General features: G+C 53.4%; 1 protein-coding gene across 3 annotated transcripts; it reads left to right on the top strand.

The window, feature by feature from the left end:
- On the top strand, positions 51 to 15825 carry PPP1R13L (protein phosphatase 1 regulatory subunit 13 like). Of its 3 annotated transcripts, none has more exons than XM_018062597.1 (13): positions 51 to 104; positions 5875 to 5955; positions 6054 to 6199; positions 6548 to 7052; positions 7159 to 7257; positions 7332 to 7423; positions 7717 to 8185; positions 9360 to 9808; positions 11964 to 12095; positions 12184 to 12317; positions 12409 to 12575; positions 14187 to 14386; positions 15228 to 15825. In XM_018062597.1, exons 2-13 carry the CDS (start codon positions 5901 to 5903, stop codon positions 15264 to 15266), a joined length of 2487 nt encoding a protein of 828 aa, XP_017918086.1. In that variant the 5' UTR covers positions 51 to 104; positions 5875 to 5900; the 3' UTR covers positions 15267 to 15825. The 3 variants fall into 3 exon arrangements, with proteins under 3 accessions (XP_017918086.1, XP_017918085.1, XP_017918087.1); XM_018062596.1 differs by lacking the exon at positions 51 to 104 and adding an exon at positions 1358 to 1477; XM_018062598.1 differs by lacking the exon at positions 51 to 104 and adding an exon at positions 2297 to 2477.

Here is a 22828-nt window from a genome sequence, read left to right as displayed (position 1 = left end):
CACACATGATTTGGTCCAACGTTGCCTTAAAGGGGCCACATTCATAGGCCCTAACTCTTAAAGAGACAGGAAGATCGAGTGGTCTGAAATCCTTAAAGAGAGCGGTAAGGGTCCAGGTGGTCAGGACTGTGGTTTTAGTGTTACAAACCCTTCTAGGGAGGCCCAGATGCCTCGGAAGTTCAGAACTTGACTGGGAGAGGTGGGAAAGCCGAGGAATGAGGGCTTTTAACTACCAGCCAGGGGCGGGCTTTCGGGGCTCCAGGGGAGCGGGAAATACAGGGGGAGGAGCCTGTGGATCCCGGGAAGAAGTCTCCGGGCTCCCGAGTTGGACACGCGTGGCGGGGTGCGGACTAGGGGGAAAGGCAGTGGGCCAGAAACGGGTCGATTCCCTCGAGGATTTAGTCTCGTGCGTGGGGGGCATTTCCAAAGGCTTTGAGTAAGGAGGAATGAGTAGAAGTCCTGATCAGTGCCCCCTCTCTGTCCCTGGACGCGTGTAAACAGCGGCACGTGGACGCAGATCTGGGGGACACGCCCACGTCCCTTCCCACGGGAATCGTGCCGCGTGGGGAGACAGGCGGAGCCGCGGGACGGTGACTAGACAGGGTGGCCAGACTGCATTCCTGACCGGTGTGTCAGCGCTGATTCCCGCCCCCTCTGCCGAGATTGCGGATCCTACTTTAGAACTGGGGCGCCCACCTTCTCAGCGAGCCAGCGGCTACCCAGAGCGGAGGGAGGCTCAGGGAGAGAGGACGGGTTGCCTCTTCCCAGGATCTTGTTTCCCGTGCGTGGGCGAGACAGGAGGGCGCCGCCCCTGCGAGCTCCGGGACTACAGTTCCCAGAGGATGCGAGACTGGGTGGCGCCGGACGTCAGTCAAGAAAGCTGCTGGGAGTTGTAGTCCCAGCCTCCAACTTTGGAAGCCGTAGCTGCGAAATTCTGTCAAGATCACTCTTTTTACCGATGGAGAGACTGAGGCTCAGAGACCGGGGGGATACTAATTTTAGCGAGGCCCTCTTATCGCCTTGGGGGCGGGATATGTGTCTCCCCCAGCCTCTGTAACTTTCTGCCTCTTCGGTAGTGTCCAAATCTTCATTCAAGAAGAGGGAAACTGAGCCTGGAGGGGTGGGGCAGGGGCTCAGGATTTCGTCTCTTGCAACCACAGCTAGGTGAGAGTCTGAATTCTGTTTACTTAGTTAGGTCACCCTTGGCTTTTCGACCTCGCCCTTCCTGTCTGTGAAATGGACTTTATGTCAGTTTGAATGGGAACGTACCCGGCTATGTCCCGCTCCTCCGGGACTACAAGTCCCAAAGTGCTCGAGGCGACCCCCCACTCCCCCTCCCCTCCGAGACCCGCCTCCCTCCGGTCGGAGTCACGTCGTCTAACCTGTTCCCGGCGCCTGCCCCGCCCCGTCCTCGGCTCCCCACAGCCGGAGCCGGAGCCGGAGGAAGCCCCCCGGTGCCAAAGTCTGCCCCGGATCTGTGAGTTACACCCCCTTGGGTTCAGCGGCTCTGGTGGAGCCCGAGACTCGCGTCCCGGGGAGGGTCCTGAAGAGGCTAGGACGCCGAGTCCCAGGGCGGAATTGGGAGTGCGCAGGACTCCAGGGACATTAGAAGGCTAAAACTTGGATGCTTGCTTTACTGGGCAGAAGGAAAGGGGGCTCGAATGCCTGAGTTCTTGGACGGGTGGGCGCGGACACCGTAGTTCTGGGGAGAGGTTCGGAACTGGGACTCCTCAGTCTCTCGAATTGGGAGCTCTAGGAATCCTGAATCCTTGAGTAGAATTGGGATATCGGATCTCTTGGGGAGAAATGGGAGACTTGGACTGCTGGGGCTCTGGAATGGGCGGCCATCCCTGCCACCCTTCAGCTGCCTTTTCGACCGAGTCTTTAGGTAGGTCTGGGAGCAGAATTAGGGATGGGGTGGGGATAGTGGAACCTGGGTTCCTGAAATGAATCAGAACTAACACCCTCGGTCCCTCTGAAGACTGTGCCCCGGCGTTCCCCCCTCTTTCTGGCTCTGGGGTGGGGGCCGGGGTTGGGGTGGGGAGGACTAGGGCAGGTCTCCAACCTTCTCTGTGCCTCTGCAGGATCCCCAACATGTCATTAGCCGGGGCGTCAGACCTGCCTAACCAGAGGAGGGACCTCCGCCCCAGGGCGCCCCCTGGCGGGGGCGGGGAACCTCCTATTACCCCTTGAAGGTGGGAAATATCTGGGATTTGCAAAGAGGGTTCTAGAATCCAGGGCAGAATTCCAGAAGGTGGGGTGGGGTTGAGGGGGGCCTTGCAAGGCTGGACACAATACAGCCATTATACAGAGAAGAGGGGGTAAGCTGAGTCATAGAGGTCATAGTGGCAGCAGCGTTGGGGGTCAGGATTTGCCCTCCCCCTTCCACACAGCTCTCTTGGGCGTCAGGATTCCATCCCCTCCCACCGGATTTTCTGACTGACTTCTCTCCTAGGGCTCCTGGCCCTGACCCTGAGGTGAGAAATGTCGCCTCCCCTCCCATCTGTCTGACCTGAGGTAGTGTGGCAGATAAGGGAGGATAGAGGCTAATTCTGGAGGTGTGTGTCTGTCCTTGAAGCTGGGGGAGGGCAGCCGCCGGGCACCTCCCTCCCAAGACTCCCCCTTCTCTCCACCCCTATGTGTCACGTGAAGGGATTATACAAGGGGGTGGGGGAGCCAGGAGGTTCTGGTGAGAGAGGGAAGAACTTCCTAATGTCTGGGCTTGAAGGGCATTTGCTGATAGCCTGGGATGAAATTAAAAATAATAACCGTGGCTGCCAAGGCAGAGCTCACAGCGTGCCAGGCTGAGGGCTGGCAGGTAGAGAGATGGTTCCCACTGTCTACACAAGTCTCCGGCAATTGCCCAAAGGTCTTCCACTGGGGTTTGCTGATCCTACCCCAGGGAATGACTTCTCTTTGGTCCATTGGGGAAACTGAGGCTGGAGTGAAGGCGATACCTTCAGCTCTCGCCACCTTCTGTCTGGAATCTTCCAGGGATTCCTATGCCCTGGAATGAGCCAGAACTAGAGATGGCCAGCACTCAGGAACGCAGGGGAGAAGATGGGATGGGATTGGTGGTGGTGGGCTTGCACAATACAGCCATTATATGGACAGGAGGGGGCAAGCTGAGTCATAGAGGCCACAGTTTGGGTTCTGAAATCTGAGGACTGAAGTCAAGACAGAAGGGTCAAAGCTCAGGGCTTTTAGAATCTCAGAAAGATCTGAAAGGGCCTTTTCGGAGAAAAGCAGTCACTTTGGGTTTTGAGCTCTCTGTTCCAGGCCTGGGAACTAGGAATCTTATCCCTGTGAATTTTACTTTGTGCCCTGCAGTGTTCTAAACTCTACATAAATTGTGTCATTCAAACGTCACACTTCTTTGAGGTGAAGGTATTGATTCCCCCTTTATACACTTAAGGAAACTAAGGCACACAGAAGCTAAATAACTGAAAGAATGGGAAGGCCCAAGCTCGTTGCACAGACGTCCACAGAGGAGGAAACCAAGTCCCAGGGAGGGATGGGTGGGGTGGGGCGGGGGGCTCCCAGCGGAAGATTCCAACCTGGGTATTGCCAGTCCGCCTAGCATTCTGACCCGGTTCCTACGGAGGATGCCTCCTCCAGGACCTCCACCTCCGCCCCTGATTTTTAATTCCAAAGAACCTGGCTGCGGTGCAGAAGATGCTGGGAAAGGAGACCTAAGAGCGGAGGAGAGGGGCGCCAGGTGGAGAGGACCTGGCGGTGGAGGACAGGGGCCGCGAGCAGAGGCGCGGCCCGCGCCACCCTTGCGCCCCGCCCGGTCCCCGCTCCCCTGCCGCGGGAGATGCTGCACCTGCCTGGGCCCGCCGCGCATTCCCGGTGTCTGAGCTCAGGCGAGGTCTGCTCTCAGTGGGGTCGTGTCGTGACCTGGAGCGCCCCCTGGCGGCCCCGACGCCCCCTCCGCCCGCGTCTGCCCCGGGACGGCTCCACTCCCAGCCCTGGCATTTCCTTAGACCCAGAGGATATCAGCGTGGGATGTGTCTTAGAATTTGAGAATCAGAAACTCCCCCAAAGAACCACTCGCTACCAGAATGCTGGCCCTGGAGGTAGCACAGATCGTTCGTTTTTATATTTTAACAGAGTGTTTCCTATGTATCGCTAAGATTCTAAAAGATGCTGAGTTTTGGTTCCTATAGTCTCTACTTTTTGAGGCCTCAATTCTCAGAACCTTAATTCCTCTTGCACTTTCTGGCCAGTTGGATCCTCACAACAGTCCTCTGAAATGAACTGCTATTGATTCTAATTTTACAGATCAGGAAACTGAGGCTATCTGGTCAAGTGGGACAGTGGTGCTGCCAGGTTTGAATTCTTAACTGTACTTTCAGCAGCTCCACTAAACCAGACGTTCACCTAGACTTTTAGGACTTTGGAATCCTGGAATAGGTAGAACTTGGTGCAGGAAGACAGAGAAATCTAGGCTAGGCAAAGTGGAGAATTCTAGAATGTTCCAAAGATAGACTCGAACTCAGAACTTTCAAACCATAGACTTCTCAAGCGGAGGGTTTTAGGCTCTGTAGGAATTTAGTTACAACCTCAAGATCCTTATAACTGCAGAATCTAGGGCTCTGAGGGGTTAAGGAGACCTCTTAGAATAGCTGATTTGCTTCCTCCTTTCACAGTTGGGGGAAACTGAGGCCCAAGGAGTGGAGGGGACTCCGAGTCCAAGGTCACACACTCCTAACACACGCAAATGAGCCACCAGCCCCAACAGGTTTTGTTCCGAGGCTTCCCAGACTGAAGCCAGAATCAGCATGCCCCAGCCCGCCCTGCTGCCCACGCCTGCACCCTAAATCAAAGCTAAGCAGCCGGTTGGTGCAGCCGGGAGGTGGCAGACTTGGCGGGCGTGGCGGTTACCATGGAGATGGGGGTGGTGCTGGCCCAACTGGTTCCTGGGGGCCTGGCTCCTTCCCACTGGGTTGGTGACTTCAGTGGCCCCTGGTCACCTCCCAGTTCTTCTGTTGACACTGGGCCCGTGTGAACACACTGAGTCTGCTCTGGGCGGGGACTCGGGAGAGGAAGCTGAGTGGTCCCTGTCCTCTGGAGCCCCTCCAGACTGATGGAAATGACCCAGAATGTCAGGTTAGGTTCAGATGTGAAACAGTATGCTGACTTCTTGCAGCGTGATCTGAAATGTATGTTTCTGAGCCTCACTTTCATGCCTGCTATGGAAGTTTTGATCTTGGGATAAGGTATTGGGTGTAAAGCACTTGGTACAATTCTAGGTGACAGTGACCTCTCAATAAATAGTTGTTGCTTTATTTCATTAAACCCTCAGGCAACTAGCAAAGGTCCTGGCACATAATGTTGTTGTTAGTTGCTCAGTCGTGTCTCTTTGCGACCCCATGGATTGCAGCACCCCAGGCTTCCCTGTCCTTCACCATCTCCCGGCGTTTGCTTAAACTCATGTCCATTGAGTTGGTACATAGTAGGCACATATAGAAGGCAACGCCATCATTATTTTTAAAAAGATCCCCAGCATCTAGCAGTGTCTCTTGGTCCCTAGTAGCCATTCAGTAATTGATAGTTATTATTATTGCAACCTCTGTTCACTATAATGCCTGGCACATAGTAGGTGGTCAGTGGATAATGGTTGAAGGAATGATCCAGTTTTTCTAAGGCTGTGACAGAGATGAACAAGGAGTCACATAAAGAGAGTGAATTGTCCTGAGCCAGAGGGTTTTGCAGGAGTTGGCATTTCCCAGAAGGGGCGATGGAGAGGCACAGAACTTCCAGTGGAAGGAACTAGGAGAGTAAAGGCACCCTCGTGCTCCTTAGGGCCCCAGGTTCCCTGTAGGCGGGCCCTGAGCAGACTCTCCCCGGCCCCTGCCTCCCCAAACGCAGGCGCCCCGCTCCGGCCGGCCGGCACCATGGACAGCGAGGCGTTCCAGAGTTCGGGGGACATCCTGGACCTGAAATTCCAGTGTGAGCTGGGGTAGGGGGCAGGGCTTGTCGGGGCGCGGCCCTCGGGGGCGGGGCGGGGCCCACGGTCCCGGTCCTCACTGCCACTCCCGCCCGCCCAGCTCTAGCCATGAAGCACATGGACCTGAAGCAGATGGAGCTGGACACGGCGGCGGCCAAGGTGGACGAACTGACCAAGCAGTTGGAGTCGCTGTGGTCGGACTCGCCCGCGGCGCCTCTTGGCTCGCAGGCCGCAGCGCCGGCTAGGGTGAGCCCACGGGTCCTGGTCCCCACCCTGGCCCCCAGAAAAGTCAGCTTCTTTTGGCCAGGAGTTCAGGCAAGCCTGTCTCCTGGGGCAGGCGGTGGGCTGTTTAAGGGTATCTGATAAAGGGAGCCAGTGGAAGTGGACGTTTGTCAGGACCCTCCGAAGAAAAGGGGCTTTTTTCTAAGCGGCACAAAGGCACTGTGTGTGCTGGCCCCAGCCCCGACGGCAGGGCTCCCTAGGCCTGAATCACCAGCCCCGCCTACCTCTCCAGGGTTGGCTCTCGATCACCGCTATCGATTGACTTACCAACCCTCTACTAACGTCTCCTTTGACCCCACAATGTCCCCACAGCTGCCCCGGTACAGCACCAGCCCTGTCCCCGAGCCCTTGGGCAGCCGCGGGCCCTCCCGGAAGGCGACCACCGACGGCGCAGACGCCCCATTCGGACGCTCGGAGAGCGCGCCAGCTCTGCTCCCCTATAGCTCGCTATCCGCGAAGGGCCGGCCGTCGTCACCGCGCACCCAGCTCTACCTGCAACCAGACGCCTACGGCAGCTTAGACCGCTCGCCCTCGCCCCGGCCCCGCGCCTTCGATGGCGCAGGCAGCCCCCACGGCCGGGCGCCCTCCCCTCGACCCGGCCCGCTCCGACAGCAGGGTCCCCCCACGCCCTTTGACTTCTTGGGCCGCGCCGGCTCCCCGCGTGGCAGCCCCCTGGCGGAAGGGCCCCAGGCCTTCTTCCCGGAGCGCGGGCCCTCGCCTCGCCCCGGGACCACAGCTTACGACGCGCCGGCTGCCTTTGGGAGCCCTCTGCTGGGCGCAGGCGGCAGCGCCTTCGCCCCGCCTCTGCGCGCTCAAGGTGAACCGCGGGGCTCTACTTGGCGGGTGCGAGGGGTGCAGAGCCCGGGACCAGCCTCTCTTCCCCTACTCCCACCCGAGATCCTCATGAGCAACTTCTCCCCCAGACGACCTAACGCTGCGCCGGCGGCCCCCCAAAGCCTGGAACGAGTCCGACCTGGACGTGGCTTATGAGAAGAAGCCCTCGCAAACTGCGAGCTATGAACGTGAGTGATGGAAGGCCAGAGGGTGGGGGAACCGGAGAGGCATCCCCCAGACGCTAATGATTCTCACCTCACAGGTCTGGATGTCTTCCCGCGGCCTGCTTCGCCAGGCCTGCAGCTGTTACCCTGGAGAGAGAGCAGCCTGGATGGGCTGGGGGCCACCGGCAAGGTGAGCAGCCAGAGAAACTTGGGGAGGGGTTTTGTGGGGTCAGGACTAGTCTCCCCTTTCTGGCTGCTCCCGCAGTTTCCATACCCTCCCCTGGCTTTATCCTGGATTTCCGCCCCCTCCCCGACCCTCTTTTCTTTCCCTGTCTCCTCTGCCCTCCGCTCCTTCTCTCCCTTCTTGCCTTTCGCCATGACCTCCCTCGTCCTTTCCTCCACTCCTGTCTTTCGTCCCCTTAAGCCTATCGCCCTCCCACCTGAGCCCTTTCTATCTTCCTTCCTTCCCTCTTTCTCCCCCAGGACAACTTCACCAGCGCCACTCTGCCCCGCAATTACAAGGTCTCCCCTCTGGCCAACGACAGGCGTTCTGATGTGGGCAGCTACCGCCGATCACTGGGCTCCACGGGGCTGTCAGGCACTTTGCCCCGAAGCTGGCAGCCTGTCAGTCGCATCCCCATGCCTCCTTCCAGCCCGCAGCCCCGCAGTGCCCCCCGCCAGCGCCCCATCCCCCTCAGCATGATATTCAAGCTGCAGAATGCTTTTTGGGAGCATGGAGCCAGCAGGGCCATGCTCCCGAGCTCCTCCATCTTCTCTCGAGCTCCCCCACCTAAGATGCCTCCCCAGCCCCAGGCACCCCCCCAGCCCCAGCCCCAACCACAGCCCCAGCTGCCCCCACAGCCCCAGCCGCAACTACAACCCCAGCCTCAGCCACAAGCCCCTGCCCCAGCCCCCCAAGCCCCCCAACAGACTTGGGCCCCTGTAAGTGAAGGTGAGTCAGTGCTGGGGGTTCTGGAGGGCTGGGTGAAGGGAGGACAGATGGCTGGGGACCAAACCAGCTGGGGGACCCATCACAACCAAATATCTGTTTCCAGACACTGTCCCTGCAGAGCACAAGGCCAGATGAGCTTGGGGGTTTGCTCAGGAACTAGCCATAGCGCAGTGCTTAAGCAGGGACTCTGGAGTCAGACTGGCTGGCTGCATGCTGTGTGACTTTTGGCAAGTTACATAACCTCTTTGGACTTCAATTTCCTTGAGTGGAAAAGATAAATAGTGGTAGAACCTACCTCACTGGGATATGGTATTGGATTATATAATCCCTATAAAGGCTTTAAAATAGGGCCTTGTGTATACTAAGCCCTCAGTAACTATCATAGTAGTCATAATAATTATTAACAGTTTTTGGTGTGAGACCAGCTCAGGGCTTGGATTTAAACAGAGTGGGTTTTGAGCCCCTCTCTGCGATCGACATGCTGTGTGACTCAGGATAAATTAATTAACCCATATGAGTTTTCATTTTCTCATCTGTGAAGAGAGATGAATAATACTTACTTCATAGATTATGATGGGCATCCAATGAAATCATGTAGAAAATGACCATTATAAAAAGAAAAACAAGGAGAACAAGCACTATACATTTCAACCTGCTTTTAGAAACTGATCGAGAGGCAGGAAACAGCAATGAGACCATCAAATACCAGGATTCTAGTCCCAGCAATTGTCTGCCTGAGATGTTAAGAGAGGAAATGATGAGAGTCTTAGTCAAGTCTATCATAATAGTAGGAGTAGAGATTCTGGAGTGAGATAGAACTGAGTTCAGATTCCAGCTGTGTGGCTTTGGGCAACTGACTTGCCCTCTCTGAGACTCAGTTTCCCTTTCTGTAGTAATGAGATGATGGTCATATCAGCTTTACAAGCTAGTGGTGAGAATTCAGTAAGACAGGCATGGAGAAAGCACAAGGCACAAGCTTAAGTGTGTGATGAATGGGGGAGGTCATAGTTGTCTGTTATTTACAACCCAAGGAAGTTATAGCCCAGAGAGAGCAAGAACTGTCCTGGGGACGCAGAACAAATCAGTCCTTGGTGGCAGGTCCTGGAAGCTGTGTGAAGGGAATCTTGAGGGGCTCCAGGGATCCCTCCTCTGATGGGGCGCTTGTTCCTTCTAGGCCTCGCCAAACCTCCCGCTGATCTGGAACCTGAGCCAGAGCTGGAGGGGCTGCCCGTGCTGGAGGTTGGCGATGCAGACGAAGGTGCTGTGACTCGGCCCCTTAGTCCCACACGGCTGCAGCCAGCGCTGCCGCCCGAGGCACAGTCAGTGCCGGAGCTGGAGGAGGTGGCCCGGGTGCTGGCGGAGATTCCACGGCCCCTCAAACGCCGGGGCTCCATGGAGCAGAGCCCGGCTGCAGCCCTGCCCCCCACCCACAAGAAGCAATACCAACAGCTCATCAGCCGCCTCTTCCATCGTCATGGTGGGCCTGGGGGCCCTGAGCCTGAGCTGTCCCCCATCACTGAGGGATCTGAGGCCAGGGCTGGGCCCCCTGCTCCAGCCCCACCGGCTCCCATCCCACCCTCAGCCCCTCTCCAGAGCAGCCCACCAGAGCAGCCACAGAGCATGGTAAGTAATACAGGAGGAACCCAGGGTATATCACTTAGCATATGGAAGTGTCCCTTCCCTTTTAGGACAGAACCTGGAAATTGCACACCTCACAGCTGCTGCATCCCACTGGCCAGGAACCCAATTGCAAGGAAGCTGGAAAATGTAGTTTTTAATCCAAGGGTCCAAAGAAAGAGAACATACATGGAGGGGCATCTGGAAGTCTTGACCATATAGAGACTTTCTCTGCTCCTCTCCAGTAACCTGTCCCTGCCATGGGCTTCCCTTCAGGAATCTAAGAGTCTTCCAACCTGGAAATGACTTGTCTTGGCAGGACAGAGGGTTTATTCTAGGATCTGAACAGCGTGCTAGAATCAAGGCAGTCACCATTTCTCTCCTGAGCCGCTGCACAGCTTCTCATGTCCCCTTTCTCTGGAGATCCGCTCTCCTCTTACACCTCAGCAAGCCCGTGCCACGGCTAGAAATGGCCCACCCAGCCCTGAATCAAAATGACCTCTCAGTGTAAGCCATGGTATCCTTTGACTCTAGTTGGAGCTTCTTCCATTCAAATTTTCAAGAACCAGTCTCTGGTCTCTGAGCCTGTGGGTTTTGTGATTAAGTGTCCCAGCTGCAGAGCAAGGCTGCCTGGGTTCACATCCCAGCTACACTGTACTTATTAGCTGTGCAACCTTGGGCCAGACCTTTAGCCTCCCTGGACCTCAGTTTCCTCGTCTGTAAAATGGGAATGAGAATAACTACAGGGTTGTGGTGAGAATTTAATACATTAATGTAATGCTTAGGATAGTGCCTGGCACTTAACTGTTAACCACTGTTGTTACTGTTAGCATTTGACCAGGAGACAGTCTCCTGCTGATCTTGTTCAGGTTTCTGCATCTAGGCTGGGGGTGGGGAGCATAGTCACATGGAATAATCTTAATTGCTCAGCATGGGTAGACAGGGGGAGGGAAACAATCCCCAGAGAAGTGGGGGCCAGGTGGACCCCAAAATGCCTATTCCTAGGCCTTCCTGAGGGTGGAGCCAAGAAATGTTGGCTCAGCCAAGATCCTGAGGCTCAGGATCTCGAATTAAGAATGGAAGAATAAAAACGCCTTGAAATGGTCAAATTGCCTCATAGTAGAATCACAAAGTCCTGGCCACAGAGAAACTTGAAAACTCACAGCATTCAACCATTAAATCCTGGCATAACAAACTCAAAACTGAAATTTCAGAATCCTAGGACACTGAAGATGCGAAGAGCAGAAGTAAAAAATTAGTTGCACAAACCCTGGTTGTATTGATTCTTGAAGTCCCCAAACTGAAAATGAAAGACTTATTATTTGATTCAAAAAAAATCACAGATTAGGGCACTAATATAAGACAAGATTTTATTTTAAGTGAGCATTTTCCACTAGAAAGGAACACATAGTAACTAGGAAGAAATAGATAAAATAGAATGAAGAGGCCCAAATCACAAGCACTCAGAACCACGATGAACATTTTGAGCATTTCCTTCCAATCTTTTGGAATGAAATTCTAACCATAAAATATTCAAGTTCTCAATCACAGAATCTTGAGAATGCAACGTCCTGGGTACCCCGCAATTTGAAATGGCACAACTTTAGCATTTCTGGACTCAGTATACTGGAAACAGAATTTTGAAATCAGTGGCTCTTGGGATCTTCCGATTCCAGAATCCTGAAATCATTGTTAGCAAAGGCTGGAGTCACAAATGCTTTGTGCTCAGAATAAATGAATTTTGTAGGAGAACACTTGAAAATAAAAAATAGGAAAGCAGAAGGAATAGTATGACAAATATTCAAACTTCAGACATCTAAAATGAACACCTGGAAACATCATGTTTATTATCTAAATGAAATGAAACTATGAATTGAATATCTGGCTTCCATAGTCATCAACCTGATGGTCTCCGGGCCTCCTCTCAAGCCCCTAGACTGCAAAATCTCTGGATGCCCTGAGTGTTGTAGGGAACCAGAGACGACTAGAACTGAGGCACCCTCCTCCCCATGGCCCTCTAGACTCAGGCTCTGTACCTTTCTGGGTTCCAATTCCAGCCAGCCCTGTCTAGGTGGATGACCTGGAGCGGTCACCGGGTTCCCAAGCCTCTGTTTCCCCCTCCAAACCCAAGCCACTGAAGCATCCCCGCCCTGTCCCCCAGGAGATGCGCTCGGTGTTGCGGAAGGCCGGGTCCCCGCGCAAGGTCCGCCGTGCGCGCCTCAACCCGCTGGTGCTGCTTCTGGACGCCGCACTGACCGGGGAGCTGGAGGTGGTGCAGCAGGCGGTGAAGGAGGTGAGTGCCGCGAGTGCGGGAGAGCAGGGCTGGCGGGGTGGGGCGGCCCGACGCCGGAATGAGCCTCCCGGTCCCCTGGCCTGTCCAGATGAACGACCCGAGCCAGCCCAACGAGGAGGGCATCACCGCCCTGCACAACGCCATCTGCGGCGCCAACTACCCCATCGTGGACTTCCTCATCGCGGCCGGGGCCAATGTCAACTCCCCGGACAGCCACGGCTGGTGAGCCCTGACGGCGCGCGCGGCCGGCGTGGGGCGGGGACGGCGCTGGGGGCGTCCCGAGCGGCCGCTCATGCCCGCCTCCCACGCCTAGGACCCCGCTGCACTGCGCGGCGTCGTGCAACGACACGGCCATCTGCACGGCGCTGGTGCAGCACGGCGCGGCCATCTTCGCCACCACGCTCAGTGACGGCGCCACCGCCATCGAGAAGTGCGACCCCTACCGCGAGGGTTACGCCGACTGCGCCACTTACCTGGCAGGTGCGAGGCGGGGCGAGGGGCCCAGCTGCTAGAGATACTGGGCAGGGAAAGGAAGCCGACTGCGGCTCCCGAGAGAGGATGCCTGGGGAGGTGAGGGGCTGTACGGACCTGTGACAGCATCACCGAGGAGGGGCCGGCGGGAGGGACCACCTGCGGGGATGGCGGACGGGGCCTCCCACCTGGCAGGTGCGAGAAGGGTGTGTGACGCAGCCGATTGTGCCACCTTCGAGGGAAAGGGGGGCAAGGCAACCGTGCCCCTCAAGCTGGACTCCCGTGGTGACGAGAGCGGTTGCGGAGATTGCGCCGCTTTATCTGCCTTCCCATCTGTGGGGGTGGGGGAGTTGGACGCTCCAACTATACTGTCTCCTGGCCCAGGGCTACCTGGGGGAGATACAGTGCCACACAGGTGACCGGTGAGCGGGCCCTGGCTTCTGGGGAGGGGCTTGGGGCCTCTTCCACTTGTAGGGAGACACGAGACTGTACCATGTATCTCCAGGAGCGGGGGGCGGCGGGGATCATATCATCTAAACAGGTGATGGGAGGAGCTAGGTAGGCAGTATCATGGCTACGTGCCTAGGGTCTGGAGCGACGGGGTCAACTGTAGCCTAAGGTGGGCTCCGGAGCGTCACACAGTTGGAGTAGGGCAGGCTGTAGGACGTAGGGGTGGGACAGCGTATGTAAGAGGTGAGCCTGCAGGGACTACGGGACAGCATGCTGTGCTGTGGCGGAATGTAGGTGGGAGCCAGGGGGCTGTAACACCTGCTTAGCGGTGAGCGGCGGCAGGCCGGGACTGGGGGATGAAGGGGGAGAAGTAGACCTTCCACCGAAGAGGAGGAGGGCTGTGACCTCCGGGTTAGGGGGGAGTGTGACCCCCTTTGTCATAGGTCGGGGGAGCCTAGAGATACGAGGATTGTAGCGTGCTACTAGCCTGGACTCGGAGAGTCTTGTGAGAATGCAGTAGAGATTGGACAGCGCACCTGTAGGGGGAGGGAGGGGCGAAGAGATTGGAGCGTGGTGGGCTGGACCATTTAAGGGGGGAGCCTGGTGGGCTGTACCATTTGGAAAGGGGGTAAGTCCTTGAGCATTTTACCACTTAAGGGAGTTGGTGCGGCTGGGCTATACTATCTGGAAAACGATTACATCCTCTTTGGAGACTTTATCTTTTGAGTGGGAAGTGCGCAGACTGCACCATCTGGAAAGGGGGCGTTGGGACCACTTCCGGGGGAGGAGTAGGGCTGTACCCTTGGAAGGACTGCTTGAGTCCTCTATGGAGACTGAAGCTCTTAAGTGGGGGGCGGTTGGGGTGGGGAGGGCTGCAGACAATTACACTTCTAGGAGTGGTCCGGGAACTTAACTAGGTATAAGAGGAAACGGAGACACCGACCTTTCCCTGGGGGTTCGTGGCCAGGCCTGATGCACCCCATTAGAGACTCCCAGTCCCAGCAGCTGAATGCAGCTCAGGCGCCCCCCTCCAGACAGCGCTACACACACAACTTTAATAGGAGCTTATTCCCCGAGATGGGGCTGGTGTCGGATCTCAGGCTCCGACCCTGAGTGTTCCTGGCCCGCCCGGGACCGGGCGCTGACCATCCCTGCGGTTTCCTGTTTCAGACGTGGAGCAGAGCATGGGGCTGATGTACAACGGGGTGGTGTACGCCCTCTGGGACTACAGCGCGGAGTTTGGGGACGAGCTGTCTTTCCGAGAGGGCGATTCGGTCACCGTGCTGCGGAGAGACGGACTAGAAGAGACGGACTGGTGGTGGGCCACGCTGCGCGGCCAGGAGGGCTACGTGCCCCGGAACTACTTTGGGGTGAGCCCAAAAGAAATGTGCGGGTCTCCTGACGGCTGTTTCGGGAAAGGGCTGATCCCACGAGTTGGGAGAAGGGCAAGAGAGACAGCCCTTTATACTGGGGCAGAGGGGCGGTCAGAAGAGTCCATTATCTGTTGTGGGGAGGTGAGGAAGAGACCATTATACTAACAGGGGAGGTAAGGGAAATCCCTTCTTAGAAGAGGAAGAACCCCTTGCTGGTGGTACTCCTGAGGGGTACTCACCGGTTTCTTTTCCCGATTATGTGATTGGTTTCTGCTCAAGCAAATATTTTTATTATCCCTAATTATATTCATGGAGAGGTAAAGAAGAATGTATTTTAGCCAAGAGGAGTATGAAGAATCCCAGTTTGGTGGTGGGGGCACTTATTGTGTATTACCGGCATGGAACCTTTTTGTTACACTGCCCTGGGCAGGGTGAGGAAGAATCCATTAATATAATGGCGGTAGGATTGAGGGAGAGTCTGCTAGATAAGGGGAGGAGACCAGGAAGATCTCACGACTTTCCTGGGAGACAAGAAGATGCCTTTAATTAGGGCATAGGTGGCAGGTGGGTCCCAATCAGACGGCCATGGTGGGCGGGAGAGGCGGACGTCTCTTTTACGACGGGGAAGTCTCCATTTCATCCAGCCCGCTGCCAACTGGAAGGCTCCATCTGGTGCTTGCCGGGGGATTCCTGTGTGGTCTGCGAGATGCTGAGAGGAAGGGATGGGAGGATGGAGACGGTCCACTTGTTTGGGGGGTGGATTGGGTGACTGTGTTACATTTGGGGTGAAGCCAAAGGGTGGGAGCTCCCGGCGTCTGAAGAGCCTGCCTTCCCTCAGCTCTTCCCCAGGGTGAAACCTCAGAAGAGTAAGGTGTAGCTGGAGAGAAGGACGTTTCCAAGCGAGACAGGATGAAGCATCAGCTGCCTTCGCTCCAGACCTCCTCCTCCCTTCCCGCTGCATCACTCTGCACCCCCAAGCCCTTGCAGCGGTGGGGTCCTTGCCAACAGCTCTCTGGAAACCCTGGGGAAAACGAGAACCCCAGCCTTAAACGTAGAAACCTGCCTTAGCTGTGGGAGGTCGTGGTGGGGCTGGGAATATCATCCGGGGCAAGAGAGATCCCCCATTTGCCAAATCAGGTCCCATCCGAAGTGCCTCCTATTTCCACTGCCAACCCACCCCCCGGTGCCCCCAAAGCAAGCTAACCCACCATCCCAGCAGAGCCTGGAGTGGGTCACCGCCACTGGATTACTCCGGGAGTCACCTGCGCCCCTTATCTACCAGCAGCCTTCAGGGGCCAGGTGAGGCGCGGGCGTCTTTGCCTCTATCAACGTCCCTGCTCTCTCTCTCCCCAGTCGAGTGCCTTCACATAGCGCTGGTGTGACGACAAAACGGGGAATTTTCCTTTTTAAATAAAGGTAGTTTGCACAGGAATTGACTTCCTTCTCTTTGAATTCCATCCTGACTTAATAAGTGCTTGTCATTGTTAATATGTTTGGTAAACCAGTCTTAAAGTAGTCCCTTTGGAAGGGTTGCCATTTCTTTCTCCAACGCAGGGACAGGGGAGCCTGGTGGGCTGCTGTCTCTGGGGTCGCACGGAGTCGGACACGACTGAAGCGACTTAGCAGCAGCAGCAGCAGCAGTTGGAAGAGGTTTCTCTTGTGTGAATCCAATCCTCCCTCTTTCAACTATCCTTTTTTTTTTTTTTTTTTTTTGACTGCACCACACCTCTGCAAGTGGAAGCGCAGAGTCTCAACCTCTGGACTACCAGGTAAATTCCTGGCTGCTTCTTTCTTAGCATCTTTAAACTGGACTTCCCTTGTAGCTCAGTCGGTAAAGAATCTGCCTGTAGTGCGGGAAACCTGGGTTTGATCCCTGGGTTGGGAAGATCCCCTGGAGAAGGAAATGGCAACCCACTCCAGTATCCTTGCTTGGAAAATCTCACAGACAGAGGAGCCTGGTCCCACAGAGTTGGGCAGGACTGAGCGCTGACACTTAAGCTTAAAGACATGGAAGAGAAAGTGGTGAAAGTGTTAGTCGCTCGGTCGTGTGGGACTCTGCGACCCCATGGACTGTAGCCCGCCAGGCTTCTCTGTCCATGGAATGCTCCAGGCAAGAATACTGGAGTGGCTTGCCATTCCCTTCTCCAGGGGATCTACATGTCTGATAATTCTGCCATCTTTAGTTTGGGACCATCTGCTTCTGTAATTTGCTGTGTCTGCTGGTTCTCACGGTGGCTTTTTTCCTAGTGTGTCCTGAAATGATGGGTTGTGAGATCATCTTCAGCAGGGTTTTACCATGTGTTCTTTTCGAGGCTCTGACCCCTGAAGGGTGATTTTCCTTGGTTTCTGCCCCACTTCTTTATTTCATAAACTGCTCCATGAAGATTTTTGATAAATCACAAGCCTTTCTCTCTTCTGATTTGTATTTCTTTACAAATCATAAAGCTTCCACTTAAAAAAATTTTTTTGTATACTTCTTTCTAGTCTTTTCTTAAAACTTCACATACAGTATGATATAGATTTTAAAATTTGGGCCATACTATGCATATGGTTTGTAATTGTTATTTTTCATTTAACATTATAAACATTATGTTTTGAACATTTTCCCTGTCATTCTCATTATCTGCAATGTCCAAAACAACTCATGGGTGTATTTAAATTATTTTAAATTAATATTTAAATTGATTTAAATTAAATAAAAATTAAGGATTCAATTCCTCAGTCACATTAGACAATTTTTTTTAATTATACTTAATGCAAAACACATTTATTTGCATGTACAACAAGGAGGATTAGGATCTGAGATGAAAAGAAAAGCATACTTCTGTCGAATGGAGATCAGGATTCTTAAGGAGCTGACTTTGGGACCTTCTGGGCAGGAGGACTTGGAGAGTTGCCTGCAGATTCTGTCTCTTGACCTGCTGTTCCAGATGGTCCGGCGGCATTTTCAGGCTGTCCTTCACTCTGGGTTGACTTTTCCAAATCCTTCTGATAATTAAGCTGGTATTCCAGATAGCTTATATTCCTGGTCTGTTCATCCAGGAACTTTTTCGTGAAGCATAAGAGATTGGTTTCTCTATTCCTAGAAGCTGAGGCCTTCAGGTCTTGAAGGAGCTTGTTTAACTCATTCTCCAACTGCAGAGCAGACGGTAGAGCTTGTTTACCAGTTCCCCAGTTATCTATATCAGGCCTCTTAATCACCGGAAGGCAGATTTTACACTTATATTTTCTTAGATATTTTATGAACTGCTTTGCATGCTCCCTCTTCACATCAGCTTGGTCTTGGAAGAATGTATGAAAAGTAGGTGCTTCTGAATCTTCAATGTAATAACAGGCCATAGATAAATAAGCATCACTGACATGCAGCTCGTAAGATGCTATCCGATTAATAGCATCCCTACATTCTTCAGAAAGAAGGCCCTTTGCCTGGGATGCCATCTCAACGTTAGGAAAAACCAGGCATAAAAAGTGCTACCTGCCAAAGTAAGAGACTTCTTCACATTAGACAATTTTCAAATGCTCAGTAGTCACACAGCTACTGGGTACTGTTTTGAACTGTGCAGATAGAGAACTTTTTTCACCATCCCGGAAAGTTCTACTGGATAAAGCCGACGTATGACATTTCCGTTATCCAGAAGCTCCACTGTGCCTCTTCTCAGTCTATGCATGCTTCCTCCCCATAAGGAGTAACCCTTTCTATCACTGACCATTAATTTTCATGAATATACTTTAAAAATCAAATGGTACTGGTACTAAGATATGTGCAACGAAGAAAAACGGTCCCCTCTGCCACCTCTCCCTACTCCTGTCTGTTTTCCAGAGGCCTCTACTTTCAACTGCTTTAGCTGTCTGCTCTGGTATTTTCTTGTATGTTTCTAAGTATGCTGACTTTGCCATTTCTCTTTACTTCTTGGCTGTGCTGGGTCTCCGTCGCTGCACAGGCGTTTCTCTAGTCACGGTGCGCGGGCTTCTCGTTGCAGCGGCCTCTCTTTTTGTGGAGCATGTTGGCTTCAGTAGCTGCGGCACATGGGCTCTGACGCTGGGGCTCCCCGGCTCTAGAGCACAGGCTCAAAAGTGGTGGCGCAGGGGCTTAGTTGCTCTGCAGCATGTGGGATCCTCCTGGACCAGGGATGAAACATTTGAAATTATCCTTAATAAAATCCATAGGTGTCATTTCAGGGGGCGTCCAGAGAGCTCTGCTACCATAGTCTTTTAGGTCTCAGTGCAGAGAAGAATTCAGCGAGAGCAAAGTGATAAATAAGAAGGGATTTATTAGACTAGGACGACTGTGAGGCTGACAAGGGGGGAAGTGAGAAATGTTCCGCCCTGAGAACTTAGTGGGCTACAGTTTCATAATCAAAGGAAGAGTGAGGAGGGGGAGAAGACCTTTCTTGAGTAGAAGCCATGCTTTTATCATTAGCTCCTCCTCCAGGTTGAGCAGGGGAGTTTTCTTGTCCCTGCGTGGTCAAGCTATGTCTGCAAATTACTGTTTTATGTGTACAGAGAGCATGTTCTAGGCATCATTCACTTATTGAGCTCACTGGGCAGGGAGTGGGGCTCATGCCATCATTGTCTTATTGTTTGGGGGCGTGTCCTGTGCTTCTGTTGCCTGGTTTTGTTGCTAAGCAAGCCTGCTTGTTTTTGTGGATAAGCAAACCAGCGTTCATTAACTTTCAGGGGTCTGTTTTTCTACTTACAATCCCTTACTGGGAATTAACTATTTAAGCACCTACTTTGTCCCTTCATTCTGTCCCTGTCATCAACCACTGATAAAATGCCCCTGATTTTGTACATCTGACATGCTAGCAGAAGAGACAGACCATGCACAAAATGATAAGCAAAAAACATAGAGTCCATCAGATGTTGATCACTGTTTTGGAAAAAAACTAAAGCAGAAGTGGATATGTTGTGCTTGATTGCAGGTGTATTCATTCGTTTCCTATGGCTACTGTCACAAATGACCACAAACTTGGTGGCTTAAAACAACACACATTAAAAAAAATAATTTTTGTATTTATTTGTGGCTGTGCTGAGTCTTCGTTGCTGCACAGGCTTTCTCTAGTTTCAGCGAGCAGGGGCTGCTCTCCAGGTCACAGTGCTCGGGCTCCTCATTGCCGTGGCCTCTCCTGTTGCTGAGCACGGGCTCTAGGCACGTGGGCTCAGTAGTCAGCACAGGATCATTAGTCGTGGCGCACCAGCTTAGTTGCTCCGAGGCCACTAAGGGATCTTCCCAGACCAGGGGTCAAACCCGTGTCTCCTGCATTGGTAGGCAGATTCATTACCACTGAGCCACCAGGGATGCCCCAACATTCATTTGTTTTCTTGCAGTTCGTCAGATCAGAGGTCTGTTTCCCTGGGCTGAAATCAAGGTGTTCGCGGGGCTGCACTCCCTCTGGAGGCTGCAGGGAAGAATCAATTTCCTTGCCTTTTCCAGCTTCTAGAGCTGCGTTCTTTGAATTCCTTGGCGCTGCCCTCTTCCTCCAGCTTCAAAGCCCACAGCATGTATTTCGCTTTATTGTCCAATTCCCTCTGTTTCTGTCCTGCTGTCAAATCTCCCTTTTATGAGGACACCTGATTGATTATACTTAGGATGCACCTGGATAGCTCAAGTCCCTCACCTTCATCACACCTGCAAGTTCCCTTTTGCCATTATTTAGGCATACTCTTTTGGAGAAGGCAATGGCACCCCACTCCAGTACTCTTGCCTGGAAAATCCTATGGATGGAGGAGCCTGGTAGGCTGCAGTCCATGGGGTCGCTAAGAGTCAGACACGACTGAGTGACTTCACTTTCACTTTTCACTTTCATGCATTGGAGAAGGAAATGGCAGCCCACTCCAGTGTTCTTGCCTGGAGAACCCCAGGGATGGGGGAGCCTGGTGGGCTGCCGTCTGTGGGGTCACATAGAGTTGGATACGACTGAAGTGACTTAGCAGCAGCAGCAGGCATACTCTTTATGTAGGGGGAAAATAAAAATGCAGTCAGTATTGCTAAGAGAGCTCTCTAAAATGGAGCTGGAGCCGGGAGGCCATTGAGGAAGTGTGACTTCTGCACATCCCAGCCTGGCTAGAACCTCAGCTTTTAATCACCTATTGTCTTAACATAGGCATCCAGAACACCTACCAAAATATAAGATCTTTGCATGCGGGCTCAGTAGTTGTGGCTTGCGGGCTCCAGAATGCAGGTTCAGTATTTGTGGCACACAGGCTTAGTCGCTCCGCGGCATCTCTCTGCGGGGAATCTTCCTGTACCGGGGATCAAACCTGCAATCGTCCCCAGCATTACCACTAGCGCCACCTGGGAAGCCTGGAATAATCCTTCAGTTTTACCCAAATCTATGTATCTCGAACTGCAATTCTTAAGACCCTTTTTTTTTTTGCCATGCTATGCAACTTGAGGAATCTTAGTTCCCTGATCAAGGCTCAAACCTCGGCCCCTTGCAGTAGAAACACAGAATTCTAACCCTTAGACCACCAGTGAAGTGAAAGTTGCTCTGCCTCTTTGCAAACCCATGGACTGTCCATGAATTCTCCAGGCCAGAATACTGGAGTGGGTAGCCTTTCCCTTCTCCAGTGGATCTTCCCGACCCAGTAATCAAACCGCGGTCTCCTGCCTTGCAGGGGGATTCTTTACCAACTGAGCTATCACTGCTGCTGCTGCTAAGTCACTTCAGCCATGTCCGACTCTGTGTGACCTCATAGACGGCAGCCCACCAGGCTGCCCCGTCCCTGAGATTCTCCAGGCAAGAACACTGGAGTGGGTTGCCATTTCCTTCTCCAATGCATGAAAGTGAAAAGTGAAAGTGAAGTTGCTCAGTTGTGTCCAACTCTTAGCGACCCCATGGCCTGCAGCCCACCAGGCTGCTCCTTCCATGGGATTTTCCAGGCAAGAGTGCTGGAGTGGGGTGCCATCGCCTTCTCCAAACTGAGCTATCAGGGAATTCCCTAAACTCTTATTTGGGACCTTCTGTGTTTTGTTTTGGTTTTGGTTGACTCACGTGAGGGAACATTCATAGGTTCCAGGGATCAGGATCGGGAGATTTTGGGGACCATCCTCGGGCCTATCCAGTGTGTGCTGTGCTGTGTATTGCAATTTAAATAGGGAAGTCAGGGAAGGTCTTGCTGAGAGGATGCTTGAGGAAGATTCAGGGAAGGCTTGAGGAAGGTGAGGAAGGAAGCCACACAGAGATCTGAGAGAAGAGCCTTCCAGACATAGGGAGCAGAGACTACAAAGGCGTGGAGCAGGCAGGAGGCGGCCATTCTAAGACGCTGTCAATCACCCCTGCTTCCTGCTATTGATGCCCTTGAGTAAGCCCCCCCCCCGCTCTCCGGTTGTCCCTGGCCTTGTTGTACTGATGCATTCTAAGCAATGGAATACACTAGGTCCTCACTATCAGTGAGGACCAACAGTGGACTGAAAATACCGTTGTCTCTTGGTATAAGTGGAGGGGACTGGGTCTGGATGCCCCCCTGCCCCCTACACACAGATACCAAAAATCGCTGAATACTGAAGCCCAGCAAAAAAATGCCCTAGGACAGTTCATCCTCTGTATCTGTGGCTTCTGAATCCGTGGATATGGAGGGCAGACTGTAAGGAAGTTGAGCCTACATTCGCTGAGCCCCGGCTCTGTGCGTGCCCTGCGCTGGGCTGCGCTTAGTCGCTCAGTCGTGTCTGACTCTTTACTGTGTGGCAAAAGGCACACACATTGGTGACCAAGACAGTCTCAGCCCTACCTTCCTGGGCTCACAGTCCAGCAGGGGAGACAGCCATCCCAGACAGCGATGACTCAGAGGGGGCAGGGTGGGGCTAAGGGAGGGATGGGGAGCAGCACCTGGCCGAGCTGTCAAGCCAAGGGCAAGTTTTTCTCTGAGACTCAGTTTCCTCACCTCCAAAGTGGGGATAATGACACTTACACCAACACAGGACATTTAGGGACCTCCCTGGCAGTCCAGCGGTTAAGATGTCACATTCTAGTGCAGGGGGTGTGGTGAGGGATCCCTGGTCGGGGAGCTAGGATCCCACATGCCTTGTGGCCAAAAAGTCAAAACAATAAAACAAAACAAAACAAAAAAACCAGAAGCAATATTGTAACAAATCCAATAAAGACTTAAAAAAAAAAAGAACATTCTGTCACAGTCATACAAATGAGAATATACTCCCAAAGTCAGGTAAAGTCTCTGAAAATTGGGGCTAGGGAGCCAGTAGAACTCGCGATGGTGGCGGCGGTGGCGTGGGTATTGAGCCAATTAGTGAGGTTGCTCACATGACCCTGAGCCTTAAGGCATGCCACAGTGATGCTCCTCGCGCCATGGAGCAGGAGAACAAACTGGGAACGAGGTAGGAGACAGACGAGCTCCAGTTCAGACATTTACAACTGGCCTCCTTTTTTTATTTCATGGGGCAGGAAGAAGTGAGCTTCAGGCTGGATACTTACAACTAGC

The sequence above is a fragment of the Capra hircus genome, chromosome 18, assembly GCF_001704415.2.
Source record: "Capra hircus breed San Clemente chromosome 18, ASM170441v1, whole genome shotgun sequence".
Classification (NCBI taxonomy): domain Eukaryota; kingdom Metazoa; phylum Chordata; class Mammalia; order Artiodactyla; family Bovidae; genus Capra; species Capra hircus.
This window is presented reverse-complemented; position numbering and strand designations above follow the sequence as displayed.